This window comes from Salvia hispanica, chromosome 1, assembly GCF_029641045.1.
Source record: "Salvia hispanica isolate PSC_SH4W2 chromosome 1, Shi_PSC_v1, whole genome shotgun sequence".
Lineage (NCBI taxonomy): Eukaryota > Viridiplantae > Streptophyta > Magnoliopsida > Lamiales > Lamiaceae > Salvia > Salvia hispanica.
The window spans coordinates 3,825,724-3,844,644 of record NC_142692.1 but is presented as its reverse complement, the minus strand read 5'-3'; the positions used below and the strand labels follow the sequence as shown (position 1 = coordinate 3,844,644).

At 32.6% G+C, this 18,921-nt stretch overlaps 2 protein-coding genes across 2 annotated transcripts; both read left to right on the top strand.

The window, feature by feature from the left end:
- Positions 1-7,252: 7,252 nt before the first annotated feature.
- On the top strand, positions 7,253-10,355 carry LOC125217694 (putative late blight resistance protein homolog R1B-16). Its single transcript, XM_089069836.1, has 2 exons — positions 7,253-7,575; positions 7,778-10,355. Exons 1-2 carry the CDS (start codon positions 7,374-7,376, stop codon positions 10,225-10,227), a joined length of 2,652 nt encoding a protein of 883 aa, XP_088925962.1. The 5' UTR covers positions 7,253-7,373; the 3' UTR covers positions 10,228-10,355.
- A 2,284-nt stretch (positions 10,356-12,639) lies between these two features.
- LOC148933118 (uncharacterized) lies at positions 12,640-12,926 on the top strand. The gene is made up of 2 exons (XM_089063012.1): positions 12,640-12,834; positions 12,907-12,926. Exons 1-2 carry the CDS (start codon positions 12,687-12,689, stop codon positions 12,924-12,926), a joined length of 168 nt encoding a protein of 55 aa, XP_088919138.1. The 5' UTR covers positions 12,640-12,686.
- Positions 12,927-18,921: the final 5,995 nt, after the last annotated feature.

Below are 18,921 nucleotides of genomic sequence, written 5' to 3'. Positions count from 1 at the left end.
TCCGACTGCCAAGTTGATAAGATTTGTTTGTGACATCAATTTTCATTTCTCATTTTTATTATGAGAATAGATTTGTTTAAGTTATTAATTTTGATTTAAATGTTGTTAACTAGTATGTTTTTTATGATATGGACCAAAACATTTTTCTAATTAGACACAAAGTCACTAAAATGTGTAAAACTAAAATGTACAGAAATAATTATATTATGTAGATTCAACTACATTTCTAGTAAGTTTCGTGATAGAAATTTCACACAAATGTCACATTTTTAGTAAATTTTCAATTCTTCCACAAGGCGAAAAGAAAATCTTCTCTTGACGTTATGAAGCTCAAATATCGATGCTAAAGAATTTATAGATGCATATTCTCCAAAAAAAATTCTCAGGAGTCCAAGAGACCAAGACTACTAAATAACTATTCAAAGATCAATTTAAAAAAAAAAGAATTAGAGAAAAAAACCAACAAAAATTCGTTAAAATTCAAATTTTGGATTTGCATGCGCTTTTGTGTTTTCTTAAATCAAAATACGTTAATTGGATTTTCATAATCAAATTATAAAATATGATATATAAACAGAAAAATACCAACTTATACGATTGTTGGATGATTGCATTTAATTGAATTTTTGTTAGGTTTTTTTAAGGCGAAATGTTTTAATGCAATTATATTATTCTTTTAACACGAAATGTTTTGATGTAATTATACATATATAAGTGAGGTCAAAACTTCAAATTAATATATTCCCCATGAAATCGTTTATAAACACGTTTTTTCTCTGTTAAATATTAGACAAAATGTATCTATATATCATGCTAATTACATGGTTAAGTAATCTATCCAATATATAAAAGACAGATTTTAGGGACTACTCTGACATTTTGTTTGTTTGTTTTAAGTGAATATGAGCATAGCAATACTGCCTATGTCAAACGAATTTAATTCACAGTGTATTCAGTCTTCTTTTTTCTGGGGTTATCTGCTGTATTTTGTTAATTTATGAATACATGATCGTGTATGTGTGGGAGTTACAAAAATAATTGTGTATAGTTAAAGGATTATCTACATAATATTTTAGCCTATAAATATATCATTTAAAGGCATATCCACACATACCTCCTTACCTTATAGAACTCAAGCATGTCATTTTTGCTCTTACCATAAGAGGAACTCTTAAAGCTTGATGTCATAGAACCATTCCACATCATACTCAGTGAGCTCGAGGCTTCCCCAATTTCTTTGGTTGGCTAATTTTGTTCTTTTTAATTATGTTTTCGTTCCTTTTCATTTTATTAATTATATTTTTCTTTTCTTAACATATTTTAAATTATATTTTTTGTTTTTTTCATCATTTTTATATATCAATTTGGATACAACATCGTATTTGTTTTAATATTATATGAACTTATTGATATTTTTTTCTTTTTAGTTATATTCTTAGTTTCTTTCCATCCATTTTATTTCCATACTATGTTTTCTTTTTTAGATTGATGCTACCACCATTGTCTTTCTTTTTTCTTTTTAATAATTATAAATTTTTTTAGTAGTAATGATTAGATTGTTAGTCCATTTATGTTACTTTATAGTTGATCCATGTTAAAAAAAATTTATGTTAAAATTATAATTGGCTAATTTTTTTTATACATATCTATAAGTAGGTTGAGTTACATGAAAGGATTATTCTATTGATAAATTTAATGTATAATTTAATTTATCTTTAATTTTATTGAAAACTATACAAATTGTTAGGCGAAAGTAGCTATACATATTGATCATTGATTTTTTGCATTGCAAATTAATTTTGTTAGTGCATAATGAAGTTTTAAAAATGATGAATAATTATCTATTGTGTTTAATTCTTTATTGTGATATATTTTTATCTTCTCCCATTCCATGATTTAATATTTAAATATTATATTATGTGATTTGTTTCAAATTTATTATGTTTCAATGTTGATTTGTATAGATTTTTTATTCTAATATAACTAAAATTGTTACTCATATTGTTTATTATCAATATTGATTCTAATTTTGTTTAATTAATTTAAAATTTTAAATTAATATTTTAAAAATATATTAATCTGGGCATAGCACACGTGATACTAGTTACTCTAATTCGGTAATACCATATCCACATCGAAAAAAGATGAAAATTACTATTTATCTGTAAATTGCAGGAGTAACACTTAATTCTAGATCTACAAGATTTTTGTACTAATATCTCGAATTTTATTTCTTATTTACCAATTTTTATAGCCCCTTATATGACTATATTAAACTTATCCCAATTTCTTGTCATATTAATTCCTAATATATAAAGAGCGTTTTTAAATTTCCACCGATTAGAGGAGTATTAATAACACGTTTAAATCATCTCTGGATAATACTAGCTCTGGGATCTAATGTAGATATGCACGAATGTAAAATCCCCTTATTTCTCCCATATGTTGGCGTTTGTGATTGTGTTGTGTGTATAAGGTTGATCAGTTAAGCTTCAAGGAGCCACTAAAGTAGATTTCCCATTTTGTTATAGTTAGTAATATAACACTCTCCAATATCTATATATTAATCATTGACCCATGTAATAATAAACAGTAAAACTTGTGGCACTTCTACCTAGAGCGATACATATTTAATCATTGACCATTGTATAATAAAATATGCTGCAAAATTTGTGGCACTTCTACAATTATGCTAAATAAGACATTGAGCCCATTTTAAATGGCCAATGTCGGCTGAAGAATATTTAAAATACTCGATTTAGGGCTGAAAGGTAATAATACATTCATTGATTAAGCAAAAGTTTAAATTCGGGAAATAATTAGGGCTCAATTTTGGGCTTTGTAAATAATTGGCATTGTAGAAGCCCGCTTTCTGAAGTAATAGATTTGAACTGGGAGTTTATTATCAAGCTGAGCCACTGAGGTTATGGGCCTATGAGGTTATCTATGTAAAAAAAGTTATCTACATAGAAAAATATTACTCCTAGCCTCGGAAAAAATATAAACTATTTTTATTTTAGTTCAATTCTTTAAAATTATGAACTTTTTATTTTTCAATACTCCAATTCAAAGGAAAAAATCCAAGATGCCTTGAAACATATGCCCTATGCTCGTCGTTATATAGTACTCTCTCCGTTCCATAGTAGTGGTAACATTTCTTTTTTGGCACGAAAATTAAAAAAAAATTATGTTAAGTGGGTTAAGTAAAAGAAGAATAAAGCAGGAAATACAAAAGGTTGAGAGATGGAGAGAGAATAAAGTAAGAGAGAGTATGTGTTGACTTACTAAAAATAGATAATGTTAAGTGAATTACTTATATTTTAAATTTAATTAATTAATAAATAAACTTAAAATATATTAATATCAATTCTTATAAATATATTAATGTCAATTCTTATATAGGATTAGTTAAAATTAACTCTCATCAATATCATCTTAAAATTTAAAATTTACGTAAATATCTCAATTTAAATTATTTTTTGCAAAAAATATAGTAACAAATTAAATGTAATTTTGTAAGGATTCCAACGAAATCTCAATTACGTATGCTCCGACGATGTTTGGATAATAAAATTTGATAATTTTTATTTCAGTTTTCGTAAATATTTTACACTACTAATAATGTTAACATCACTATCCATTAACATTATTTCCACTCACTTTTTCTTTATTTCACCTGCTTTATTAATTGTATATTTAAATTTATGTCCATTCAAAAAGTTCTTATTTGGCGAGAGAAATTTGATACAAATATCACATTTTAGTGAATTTTCAATCCAGAAACATGGCGAAAACCATCTCAATTTAAAAAGAAGAATTAGAGAAAATATATAAATGTAGGTCCAACAACAAAAATTCATTAAAATTATATTGTTGAATTTGCACTCACTTTTGTGGGTTCTTTTTTTTTTTTGTCATACCTCCTCTACGAGTTCTTGTTGGCAAAGGCTTGTTGGTTACCTTGGTTTGTTGATTTTTATATACTTCTATTAATAAATTCTTGGCCCTTTTTTTCAAGGCGCTGGATCCGCCACTGCTACCATCCCTCCGAGTCGACTCCAAAACATACTCTTTGGTTATGGCGGTCTTCCGCATGCCACCACTATGAGTTGTTTAGTTTCTAAATGAAAGAGTTAATTTTACGTACAAAGAGGATAACTCATTCAAAAAGACTAATCTATTTTATTTGGATAATGACTTTATTTATCCTATAAATCCTAGGGAAATTGGTCTCTAAAACCATGAACTTTGCCAAATATTTGGTATTTCCCATGAACTTTGAAATTGGTATATAATATCACAAACTTTACATTTTGTTTGGTATTTCCCATGGCATGTTTATTACTATATTTGACTAACTTACGAGGCTTTTTAATCATACTTGACACAATTAAATTTACATGATTTTGAACGTGACTTTTTATCCTATATGTTATGAACTAAAAAAGTGGTTTAAAATATTATAAAACATATCACGATTGCTTACGTTAAATAAGATTTTGACGAAAATATCATATTTGGGTGAGTTTGGGAAATACCAAACAAAATGCAAAGTTCATGATATTATATACCAATTTCAAAGTTCATGGGAAATACCAAATTTTTGGCAAAGTTCATGATTTTAGAGACCAATTTTCCTAAATCCTAATTGCTTTCATAATTATTGTGAGATATAGAGTTTGTAACCGTTGTTATCGTGTGGACTTGTGTGTCAAGGCCCATAGCATTCACTATGTTCGAGCCCGTATCACACTATAGTGTTTCATTTACAATTTTTAAAAATTGATGCCAGACAATAATGTCAGCATTGTTTATTTTGTTTAACTTAAATATTGTGTTCAAACTTTGGATTAGTTGCGGAAATAGCGCATATGTCTCGATCGGCACCAACTTTACTTGGTTATTATAAATTAAGGTAAACGCATTGTTGCGAGAGCTTTATAATATATTAAGAGTAAAGGCCAAAACTGGTCCTGAACATATGCCTATTTTATGATTTTGGTCCTGAACTTTATCTTTTGAATTTTTTGGTCCTATACATTTCATATCGGATCACAATTGGTCCTACACTATCAATTTCGTCAATTTTTAAACGGTTTTAACTCGTTTTTTATGGTTTTAACAGTCCCATGTGGGTTAAAACCGTTTAAAAATCGGTCAAAATCGGGTTAAAACCGTTTAAAAATTGATGGAATTGTTAATGTAGGACTAATTGTGATCCGATTTGAAATGTACAGGACTAAAAAATTCAAAAGATAAAGTTCAGGACCAAAATCATAAAATGGGCATATGTTAAGGACCAATTTCGGCCTTAACTCATATATTAATCAAAGAATGTGATTTAAGTGAAGTTGGGCCAGATTTGTGATTGTTTAATTAGTGCCGATATTTTCCTGTCACGACACGCCCAGTTATTTATGCATTTCATAAATAAATAATCATAACGGGAATAATTTACCAGAGTTAAGTGTCTCAAGACTAAATCCAAGTTAAAGCTAGTGCTTATGAAAATGTGAAAATTAACAATTTAAGTTCATTATAATCAATTAACAATTTGAATTAATCACTTAAAATCATATACAATTATATTATTTAATAATTGAAAATCACAAAAATGTAAAATAAGTACAATCCCAAAAAACATAAATAAAGCAACTTTAGAAATCAACCAATCATAAAAACATATTTAAGATAATTATATGAAATTTACATTGTTCATAAAATTAATCAAGCTTCCAATAACCACAATTAATGTACTCTGTTATCTCTACCACGAAACAATAATCATAATTTCATATATGTGTCCGTTGTGTATGCCATTTTGTATCCATTTCTTTATGCAATTAAGAACAATTAAATACATGCAAAAATTTGACTAAAAATGACACAAATTGGGCAAATATATTGTTACTACTACTTACTATCCTAAATAAGTAGAACACGAAAATATTAGTAATATTTTATATTTTTTTAAATAATTTTATAAATACGTCAATCAAATGCATACAAACTTAATTATAATTCACATATAACACTAAAAATTTAGGCTTTAGGGTCAGAATTCGTCTTTTATATATGTATAAATAGATTTAAATGGATTGAAGGTGTACACGTGGGAATCATAATTAAGTTATTTAAGTACATTATTTGACCATATATTATATGGAGTACGAACTATAAATATTTTATAAAAGAAATAAACTAAAAACTATTTGCCTAATATTATGAATTATAAATGTTATATGTATTGATTATCATGCCCAATTAACTATCAAATATTCAAATTGGTCTATAACTATAAATATTTCAGAATGAGGACAAAACTTAAAAATATTTTAAAAGAGTGTCAAAACTCAGCCTTTTATATACGTATAGAAAAAAAATTTCCTTTTTATATGTATAAATAGATTTTCATTTGTAACTATCCCATTAATTTTAGTTTATTTCTTTTATAAAATATTTATAGTACGTACTCCATATGATATATGGTCAAATGATGTGCCTAAATAACTTAATTGTGATTCTCGCGTTTACACCTTCAATCTATTTAAATTAGGTATAATTATTAACCTAATACTATGAATTATAAATGTTATATGTATTGATTATCATGCCCAATTAATTATTAAATTTTTAAATTGGTCCATAAATATAAATATTTCAGAATGTGGATAAAATTTATAAATATTTTAAAAGAATGCCCAAATTCGTTTTTTTATATGTATAGATGTGAGATATTGAGTTTGCAACCGTTGTTATCGTGTGGGCTTGTGTGGTCAAGGCCCATAGCATTCATTATGTTCGACCCTGTATCATGTGTTTTATTTACAATTAAAAAAATTCATGGCAGACAATGATGTCAGCATTCTTTATTTAGTTTCACTTAAATATTGTGTTCAAACTTTGGATTAGATGCGGAAATGGCGCACACTGTCTCGATCGGCACCAACTTGTTTAGTTGGTTATTCAAAATGTAAGGTAAACGGCATTGTTGTGAGAGCTCAAATGTGATTTAAGTGAAGTTGGGCAAGATTCTTGATTGTCTAATTAGTGCCAATATTTTAAGTATAAAAGATGAACCAGCCTGTCACGGGACGCCCAGTTATTGATGCATTTCATATATAAATCATAATCATAACGGGAATATTTTACCAGAGTTGAGAGTCTTATGACTAAACCTCAGTTAAAGTAGTGCTTATAAAAATTGTATTGCTAATATCACATTCTACCTTCCTAATATCCTTTCTTTCTTTGTATCTCATAAAAAAGTTTCAGCTCTCAACTGTGGTGTCAAAATACCAATTCATCTTTGCTATACTTATCTCATCATTTCAATTCAAACTGTTTTTTTGCATTAATTTCAAAGAATTAAGATGGCTGCTTATGCAGCTCTACTTTCTCTTATGCGTATCATAGATGATATTGAAACTCATCCTTCCCCTCCGATATCACTCGACAACCAACAAGTCGAATCTCTCACAAAAATAATTACCTTCTTGCAGGAATTTCTGGAATGCTACAATTCACCCTACGAGTATAGTGATGAAGCAGATCCATTGGAGATTCGCATTATGAGTCAGTAGATTTTTTTCGAAATGCTTAAGCAAGCTCTATTATCTGTTAAAACATAGAAAGAAATTCACTATATATATAATTTTGCATGTATATTATGATGATTTAGTGTATTTTCATGTTGACTAAAATCTGTTTCTTTTCGGTAAAAAAATATGGATTTGTTTTTGTCATCTGCTCATATCTATGATTGTCCGCATTGTAGACGCAACTCATGCAGCTGAAGATGTGATCGAGTCCTATATTATTGACGCAATCCAGCTCTCCGCAGCAGTAACTGATGACGGTGGTGATGAACAAATCAGTTGCATCCATTTCTATCAAGATCTGCAAAACGTGATAGAAAATATGGATTTGATCAAGAAAGAGGTGACTGCGATAACAATGGAGAAGGAAGAGCACAAGAGAAAGGTGGCAACTGATGATGATGATTTAAGATCCAGTTCCACTGAGAAGAAGCATCTAATGGTAGGGTTTGATGATGTGCTTCTACAACTCCTGCATAGGCTTACCGATGGAAACACCAATCGCCAAATCATCCCTATTGTAGGGATGGGTGGCATTGGCAAAACCACTCTTGCAAAAGGTGCGTTTGAACACAAGCTTATTAAGGAGCATTTTGATATATGTGTTTGGGCTACCATTTCTCAAGAGTATAACATAGGAGAAACTCTTAGGCATGTACTTAATCAAGCTAGAGGGTACTTGAGCAATGGGAGTGAAAATGACTTGGGGGAAATACTTTACAAATATTTATTTGGTAGAAGATATCTCGTGATAATGGATGATATGTGGAGCATAGAGGTCTGGGACAAAGTGAAGTTTTTCTTTCCTGATTACAGTAATGGGAGTCGAATAATAGTGACAACTAGAATGTCAAACTTAGCTGCCCACTTAACTGATTCCAATAGCCTCGTTAAGATTGAATTTCTAGACGAGGTTAGTAGTTGGACTTTGTTCTCCAAAACTGTATTTGGGGAACAAAGTTTTCCTACTCATCTCGAGAGTATTGGAAAGAAAATTGTGGAAAAGTGTAATGGACTTCCTTTGTCTATTGCTGTGGTAGGAGGTCTAATGGCTAAATCCGAACTTACACTAGAATATTGGGAGCACATAGAGAAAAACTTAACCTTAATAGTGAATTCAGAGAATGATGATTATTGCTTGAGAATATTGAAATTGAGCTATAACCACTTGCCTGCTTATCTAAAGCCTTGTTTTCTCTATATGGGAGTGCTTGAGGAAGACGGTGAAATTTATCCTTCAGAAATCGTCCGACTATGGGTTTCTGAAGGATTTCTTAAACCAATAGGCAACAAGAGCTTGACAAAAATTGTTGAACAGTACTTGAAAGAGCTAGTGGATAGAAATCTCATTCTAGTTCATGAGTCGAAGATACTTGGTGATGTAATATGCTACAAAATTCACGATTTACTTAGAGATCTATCTATAAAAGAAGCAGAAAAACAGAGGTTTTTTTATGTATTGAGGGAAGAAAGTCCTCAAGGACTAATTAGCCAACAGCGTATTGTTATTCCTGGAAGCACTTCAATTGAAAAAATACAAGATGCCTTGGAATATATGCCCCATGCTCGTTCTTATCTAGCATTTGGTAATCAAACAGTTGTTCAGTTCCCAAATTCTAGATTTTTGAGATTATTGCATTCGGATAATTGGAATAGTGAAGCGGAGTATTCACAACTAAATGTGTTTCAGTTGATGAACTCGCGATACCATAGGTTTGCAACTATTAATAAGAAGTTTGTAATTCCTTCTTCCATCAATCTGCTTTGGAATTTAGATACACTAATTATTTATGGTGGAGTAGATTTGACTGCACCAACTGAAATCTGGAAAATGCATAAACTTAGGCATCTCGAGTTGTATGGAATGCATCTCCCAGATCCTCCGAGCGCGGACGATGACATTATTATCATGTTGAATCTAGAAGTGCTTAAAGGAGTGATGAATTTCAATGCAAGTGAAGATGTTGTTAAAAGAATTCCCAATATCAAGGAATTGGATATGGAATATGAGGGGCGGCTAATTGATGGAGTGAACTATTTGAGCTGTCTTCAGTGTCTTAGTAAACTGGAATCCTTGTCGTTGTGGTCCCACTCCCCTGATATTGGAAAGTATCTACAGAAGATCAACTTCCCACCCTCCATTAAAGAGTTGATTCTCGATCTAGAAAGTGATTTAGAGTGGGAGGACATACTGCTAACGATAGGTTCCTTACCACTTCTCGAGAAGCTCGTATTATATAGAGGTCGCTTCAGAAGACGTGAGTGGGAAACAATTGAAGGCCAATTCCAGAATCTCAAGTCGCTAACATTGTCTGGATGTGACGATCTAGAAAAGTGGACAATGGAAGAGAGCTCCCACTTTCCACTTCTTACAGAGCTTCGTCTTTCTTTGTTACGTGAGTTGAAGGAGATTCCTTCTGAAATTGGAGATATACCAACACTCAGGTCAATTGAGTTGGAATTTTGCAATGAATCGGTGGTGTTGTCAGCTAAACAGATATTAGAGGAACAAGAGGATTTACATGGAGACCAACTTGACCTTCTTGTTCACGCTACAGTTGGGAAGAAAGACAAAGCAATACAGAAGTTGGCAACTTCCAATTTTAAAGTTAGAGTGAGTCCTTATTAACTTAATAGACTGATGTTATCATAAATGTCACTCTTCTTTTATGTGTTTTTTCATCCTAATTCAAGTTAATTAACTCTCTCTTTCGCTTTTCCGACTGCCAAGTTGATAAGATTTGTTTGTGACATCAATTTTCATTTCTCATTTTGGAAATTTGGAATTGCTTTGGCATATATACAGTTTTTGAAGCCGAAAACAAAATTAAGCCAGACATTTACTATAGTGGTCAATTTCGATTATATGTTTATTTTGCCTTTGAAATTGTTGAGTGCTGATCAAATATTTATTGTTTGATGAAATGATAGAGTTAACCTTTATAATACTAGAATATTAAAATTCCACTTTAAATTGGCAACTTTGATAATGGTAGGATTTTTTTTCAAATTTATTAATTGCATGTTTCGTGGTTATTTTGTCTAAAAATCCATTTTTTTTAATGTTTTTGAAGGGTAAAATTAATAAGGTTGTGTTTTTTTGTTTGAAATTTTATTATGAGAATTGATTTGTATTGAAATACTACAAGTTTAGCTTGATAAGTAATAACTCAAGCAAGATGGTTGAGAATTGAGATATATACAGCTGGTTGATTTAAATAAAATTAAGTTATTAATTTTGATTAAAATGTTGTTAACTGTTACGTTTTTTATAGTATATGATATGGAAAAAATCCTTTTTTCTAATTAGACACAAAGTTACTAAAATGTGTAAACCTAAAATGTACAAAAATAATTATATTATGTAGATTCAGCTACATTTCTAGTAAGTTTCGTGATAGAAATTTCACACAAATGTCACATTTTAGTGAATTTTCAAATTCGAAAACAAGGCGAAAAGAAAATCTTCTCTTGACGTTACGAAGCTCAAATATCAATGCTAAAGAATTTATAGATGCATATTCTCCAAAAAAATATCCCAGGAGTCCAAGACTACTAAATGACTATTCAAAGATCAATTTTAAAAAAAAAAGTAAAAAGAATTAGAGAAAAAAATATAAATGACAACCAACAAAAATTCGTTAAAATTCAAATTTTAGATTTGCACGCGATTTTGTGTTTTCTTAAATCAAAATACGTTAGCTGGATTTACATAATCAAATTATAATCTATGATATAAATAGAAAAATACCATCTTTTACGATTGTTGGATGATTGCATTTAATTGAATTTTCGTTAGGTTTCTTTTAAGGCGAAATGTATTAATGCAATTATATTATTCTTTTAACACGAAATGTTTTGATGTAATTTTACATGTATAAGTGAGGTCAAAACTTCGATATTAATATATTCCCCAAGAAATCGTTTATAAACACATTGTTTCCCTTTTGAATATTAAGAGCATCTCCAATGGTCGGCTAGCGACTGGCTAGCTGATTCGCGGCGCTGACCAATCGGCTAGCCGAACCATTGGAGGCGGCCAGCGGAAAATCGGCAAAAATTTCGGCGTGGGCTAGCCGATTTGATGGCGCTGGCCGCCATTGTGGCATGCCGATCGGCCAGCGCTATTTTTTAATTTTTTTATTTTTAATTTTAATTTTTGAAAAACTATATAAACGCGATTTTCTCTATCTCTAAATTTCTGTACAAGAGCAACAATTAGCGGCAAACTATAACGGATTCAAGGCATACTAACATTTTTTAATGTAGTTTTTTAATAAATTAGTGAGGAGTAGAGTGGCGCGGTGGCTCGTGTGTGGAAGTCCGGATTTTTTTTATTATGTAATTTTTTTGATTTTTAGTTAATGTACTTTTTTTTATTTAAATAAAATTAACGAATTTTTCCAGTATATCTGTCGTAAATTTAATTCCGTATTTTGTGTTTAATTTCGTAATTTGTGTTTTTTTTCTTTATTATGTAATTTTTTTATCTATGCACCTTTTTTTTAATGCAATTAATGAATTTTCCCGTATATGTCTCGTAAATTTAATTCCGTAATTTAATCGTAATTTTAATTCCGTAAATGTAGTATATTTTAAATTATTTTTATTGCGGTTGGCCTAAATCTGATGTGGCAGGTGGATTTTTAGTGCTGCTGACGTGGCAGGGAGAGAGAGTGGCTGGCCGATTGCTGGCATATGTACCATTAGAGATGCTCTAAACATAATGTATCTATATATCATGCTAATTACGTGGTTAAGTAATTAACCTAATACGGTAATACCATATCCACATCGAAAAAAGATGAAAATTACTATTTATCTGTAAATTGTAGGAGTAACACTTAATTCTAGATCTACAAGATTTTTGTACTAATATCTCGAATTTTATTTCTTATTTTCCAATTTTTATAGCTCCTTATATTACTATATCAAACTAATCTCAATTTCTTGTCATATTAATTTCTACTATAATATATAAAGAGCGTTTTCAAATTTCCACCGATTAGATTTAGCTGAGTATATATAAACGTTGAAATCATCTCTGTATCACCGACGCCCAAACACACAAACCAGAGTGAGAAAACAATGGCGTCTTCTACAGCCAAGCTCACATTCCGCTTTTTGCTGGTGGCAGTGTTGGCTTTGATACTCTTCTATGTCGGTCGCCCGCTCTACTGGAAAATTTCCGCTACCGTTCACGACATCCGCCACAATAAACAAACCGTTTCTGGAGGTTTTTTTTTTAATGATCAAGCTTTAATTCCGCTGAAACTATGACCTTTTTGCTTTTACAAGTGTATTACAGTGCTATTCGGTTGCTTCTAGAGTGTTATTGGATTCAAAAATAGGAGTAATTTACAAAATTGTCTTGATTGGTGAAAGGTTATGCATATGCTTACAATAGAGTAGAGTTTTGCCAATGCTACACCTAATGGATAATCCTAGCTCTGGATCTAATGTCGATATGCACCAATGTAAAATCCCCTTATTTCTCCCATATGTTGGGGTTTGTGATTGTGTTGTGTGCATAAGGTTGATCAGTTAAGCTTCAAGGAGCCACTAAAGTAGATTTTCTATTTTGTCGTAGTTAGCAATTAAATTATAAGTTAGCAATATAACACTCCTCAATATTTATATATTAATCATTGACCCATGTAATAATAAACTATGCAGCAAAACTTTTGGCACTTCTACAATTATGCTAGAGCGATACATATTCAATCATTGACCCATGTATAATAAAATATGCTGCAAAATTTGTGGCACTTCTACAATTATGCTAAATAAGACATTAAGCCCATTTTAAATGGTCAATGACGGCTGAAGAATATATAAAATATTCGATTTAGGGCTGAAAAGGAAATAATTATTCAATGATTAAGCAAAAATTTAAATTCAGGAAATAATTAGGGCTCAATTTTGGGCTTTGTAAATAATTGGCATTGTAGAAGCCCGCCATTTGAAGTAATAGATTTGAACTGGGAGTTTATTGTCGAGCTGAGCCCACTGAGGTTATGGGCCTATGAGGTGATCTATGTAAAAAAGTTATCTAAATAGAAAAATACTACTCTTTTGGCCTCCAAAAAAAATATAAACTATTTTTATTTTAGCTCATTATTTTTAAATTATGAAACTTTTTATTTTTCAATACTTCAATTCAAAGGAAAAAATCCAAGATGCCTTTGAACATATGCCCTATGCTCGTCCTTATATAGTATTCCCACCGTTCCATAGTAGTGGAAACATTTCTTTTTTTTGGCACGAAAATTAAAAAGAAATTATGTTAAGCGAGTTAAGTAAAAGAAGAATAAAATAAGAAATGAAAAAGGTAGAGAGATGAAGAGAGAATAATGTAAGAGAGAGTATGTGTTGACTTTTACTAAAAAAAATAATGTTAAGTGAATTACTTATATTTTAAATTTAATTAATTAATAAATAAAATAAAAATGTATTAATGTCAATTCTTATATAAGATTAGTTAAAATTAACTACTTACTCTCTCATCAAAATCATCTTAAAATTTAAAATTTACGTAAATCTCTCGATTTAAATTATTTTTTGCAAAAAATATAGTAACAAATTAAATGTACTTTTGTAAGGATTCTAGGGGTGAGCAAAAAAACCGGAAACCGAATATCCGAACCAAACCAAACCGAAATTTTGAAATTCGGTTCGCTTTTGAAAATACTAAAATTTCTGTTTTTCAGTTCGGTTCGGTTTGCGCGGAAAAAATAACCGAAAAACCGAATTATATTTTAAATATAATATTATATATATATATATATATATATATATATTTATTTATTCTATTAATTTAGTATATTTTATCATTTATATAATATATATTATTTTAATATATTTTTATATAATATGTATTATATATATTCTATTAATTTTATATTATATATTTATATTCTATTAGTATATATAAAATAAAATAAATTTATATATATATATAGGGTCCTATTCTAATGCTTATAGCACCCTAATCCAAAATCAAGACTAAATCTCCACCCTTGGATTTTAAAATAAGTGGATGAGATTAAAACTCACAAATCTCAATAAATAGTAGACAAAATATCAATAAAAGGGTAATATCGTCATTATGTTATCATATGATAATTTTCGTGGGTGTTTTTTTATATCAACATTGTGTATTACAAATATCAACAATATGATATAAGAATATCAACATTATTACAAGAAAATATCAACACATATTTATTGAGATTTTTACATGGTTGTATTGAGATTTTTTGATGTATTTATTGAGAAAAATCTGGGTATCAACATTTACGAAAACTAAAATAAAAAATATCAAATTTCATCATCCGAACGTCGTCGGAACATATGCAATTGAGATCTCGTTGGAATCCTTATTAAATTATCTTTAATTTGATATATTTTTTGCGAAAAATAATTTAAATTGAGAGAGTTACGTAAATTTAAAGATTTGAGATGATTTTGAGGAGAGAGAAAGTAGTTAGTTATAATTACTACACATAGAATTTGACATTAATACCCTTTTAATTTAATTAATAATTATTTAAATTTAAAATATATTACACTTGGCATTATATTAACCACAAGATCTTCTAATCTAATGGTTGAAAATTGGTCTTAGTTTGGGATTGGTAATTAGTTAGCAATTGATTACATCCCTATATATATATATATATTAATATATACTATTTATTTCGGTTTTTCGGTTTTCTTTTTAAATTTTAGTTTTTTCGGTTTGGTTCGGTTTTTTAAGTTCGGTTTTTGGTTTTTCGGTTCGGTTCGGTTTCAGTTTTAGCCTAAATTTGGTTTTTCAGGTTTGGTTCGGTTTGGGCGAAAAACCGAACCGAAACCCAAGTGCACACCCCTAAAGGATTCCAACGAAATCTCAATTACATATGCTCCGACGATGTTTGGATAATAAAATTTGATAATTTTTATTTCAATTTTCGTAAATATTTTACACTACTAATAATGTTAACATCACTATCCATTAACATTATTTCCACCCACTTTTTCTTTATTCACTTGCTTTACTAATTGTATATTTAAATTTATGTCCATTCAAAAAGTTCTTATTTGGTGAGAGAAATTTCACACAAATATCACCTTTTAGTGAATTTTTAATCCAGAAACATGGCGAAAACCATCTCAATTTAAAAAGAAGAATTAGAGAAAATATATAAATGTTGGTCCAACAGCAAAAATTCATTAAAATTCATGATGTCGAATTTGCACTTACTTTTGTGGGGTTGATAGGCGCTGAGTGCCTATCGGAGATCGGAGCACCTGTTTTGTATGAAAAAGAAGGAACGAAACAACACCCAAGCCGCGCTAGGGTTTGTGAAGAACTAAGGTTTCGAGAAAAAGATCTTTTACTTCTTACTTCTCGATGATTTTCTGACTCTCTAATGATCTCTAGTATTTATAGAGATCGGACCCTGCTTGATTCGACTCTACGATTCGGGAAAGAATCAAGAAGAAAACCCGAAAAGATTTATCAAAATCTATACTAAAAATAAGCGTTCAAAAAGGAAATAAAATCATAGCAATAATAAAATAAAATAACTTAACAACTACTTCATCTCCATCTTCAGTAAGTCGTGTAATCTCTGAAACGCGCCGGCCTCGGCGCCGCACGCTTTGGACGGTCTTTCTTGTTGCGAATGGCGCTTTCAGCTCTTCCTCTTGACTTGCTCGTTGTTGCCTCTTGTTCGATACTGCCATCGTGTGCATGGTTGGGTTGCTCATCGTTTGGTTGTGGTGTCTCCATGTCGGGGTCTCTATCAACTCCCCCCCGGATGAGATCGACCTTGGCCTCAAGGTTGAGAGCTGGAAAATGCTTTGCGAGCTCCAAAGTCGGCTCCCAAGTAGCCGTGGTCGGATCACTTGCCCAATACACCAACCATTGACGTTGCGGTAACCCATCATGTAAAACAGTCCTCTCCTTCGTCGCCCGCACAGGTGTGTCAAGCGGTCTGCTATTCCTAAAGAAGCAAGGTAGTTGATCAGACGCCGTGTCGGAAAGCGGCTGTATAAACGGTCTCAAAAGGGACACATGAAACACATCGTGGATGCGACTCCCAAGAGGAAGCTGCAAACGGTAAGCCACAGCACCGATCCGATCCAGGACCACATATGGTCCGTAGTATCTCCTGCTCAACTTTGCAGACAAGGGACGCCCCACCGAAACTTGGCGATATGGTTGTAGACGGAGAAGAACTTGATCGCCTACGTTAAACTTCACATCCTTTCTATGCTTATTGGCTTGTTCTGCCATTTTCTTCTGGGCTAGGGCCAGATTACTCTTCAACAGCTGTAATAGAGCAGTACGTTCGCCCAAGGAGGAAGCAACAGCCGCATTGTCTGCCGGTGTAGGCGGAGTACCGAAAATGTTCGGCGGATCCCGGCCATAGAGGGCCTTAAAGGGAGACATGCCTATGCTCACATTCAAACTGCAATTCATCGCTAACTCCGCCCAAGGAAGGAATTCATACCAACGGTGCGGCTGTTCGAACGTGAAGGCGCGCAAATATTGCTCGAGAGAACGATTAGTTACCTCGGATTGACCATCTGTTTGCGGGTGATAAGCCGTGGTAAACTGAAGCTTCGTACCACTCATTGTCAACAGTTCCATCCAGAAATCACTTAAGAATATAGCATCACGATCGGATAGCAACTTCTCCGGGAAGCCATGAAGCTTAACAACAGTATTGACGAATAATTTCGCCACCCTAGGGGCATCGAATCCGGTGGGTAAAGCGCCGAAATGGGCATATTTGGAAAGGCGATCCACAACCACCATAATCGCCGTGAAACCATGAGACGGAGGAAGCCCCACAATGAAGTCCATCGAGGCTGCAGACCAAACCGAATCCGGAATAGGTAGCGGTTGAATGAGCCCGGAAGGTTTGTCTGTGAGATACTTCGTGGCTTGGCAAATTGGACAGGCCGCCACGTAACGACGCACATCAGTCCGCATCCCCAACCAATAAAAAGAAGACGCCACACGAGCGAACGTCCGCCTTTCTCCTGGGTGGCCAGCGGCCTTGGAGTCGTGTGACTCTCGCAAAATGTCTACTCGAACCGATGAATTTCTGCTCAAATACAGACGATGTTTATAGTATAGCAATTCGCCGGACACGGAGATATGCATTGGAGTAGTACCAGCTGCGACTGCCGTGTGAAGATCAGCCAGGTCGGGCAGTTCCTGATTCTCCTGCCGAACGCGATCCATCAAGTCTGGGATAGGGTGTGAGAGCAAGACAAATAAAGTCCGCTCCCCAGATGGATCATCATGCTCGCGTCGCGACAGTGCATCGGCGACCCGATTGGAAGCCCCAGATTTGTACTCAATCTTGAAATTGAATCCCATCAGTTTCCGTAGATAGAATTGTTGGTCCGGCGTTTGTACCACCTGAGATAATAAATCCTTCAAACTCCGTTGATCACTACGGATTATAAATTCCCGACCAAGCAAATATTGTCTCCATTTGTGTACTGCTTCAACAATAGCATACAACTCTTTGTGGTAAGTGGAGGCTACACGTCGCTTAGGCCCTAGCTTCTTACTGAAATAGGCCAATGGGTGGTTGTTCTGCAACAAAACGGCACCGATACCGTAATCCGATGCATCGGTTTCGATTGTGAAGGGAAGCCCGAAGTCTGGTAGGTGTAAAACCGGCGCAGCCGTCATAGCTGCTTTGAGGGCCTCGAAACTGTCTGTAGCTGCAGAAGTCCATGCGAATGCCTCCTTCTTCAATAAGTCAGTTAATGGGGCAGCAATAAGGGAATAATGCTTCACAAAACGGCGATAATAGCCCGTCAATCCCAAGAAGCCTCGCAGTTGTTTGACAGTGGTGGGTGTTGGCCACGAGGACATGGCCTCAATCTTGGTCGGGTCAGCTCTCAGTTCGCCTGCCGAGATGATATGTCCCAGATAATCAATCGTATCCACTCCAAACGAGCATTTAGACGGTTTGATGTAGAAGCAGTTGGATCGCAAAATAGACATGACTTGCTCCAAGTGGATCGCATGTTCCGTCATAGAAGCACTGTACACCAAAATATCATCAAAGAAAACAATAACAGATTTGCGCAGAAAAGGACGAAAAATACTGTTCATTGTTGCCTGAAATGTAGACGGGGCGTTTGTCAAACCGAAAGGCATCACCAAGAATTCAAAGTGTCCATCGTGTGTTCGGAACGCCGTTTTATGGATATCGGCCACATGCATCCGTATTTGATGATAACCAGAGCGAAGGTCGAGTTTGGAGAACACTCGAGCCTTATTGAGTTCGTCGAAGAGCTCGTCCGCCGT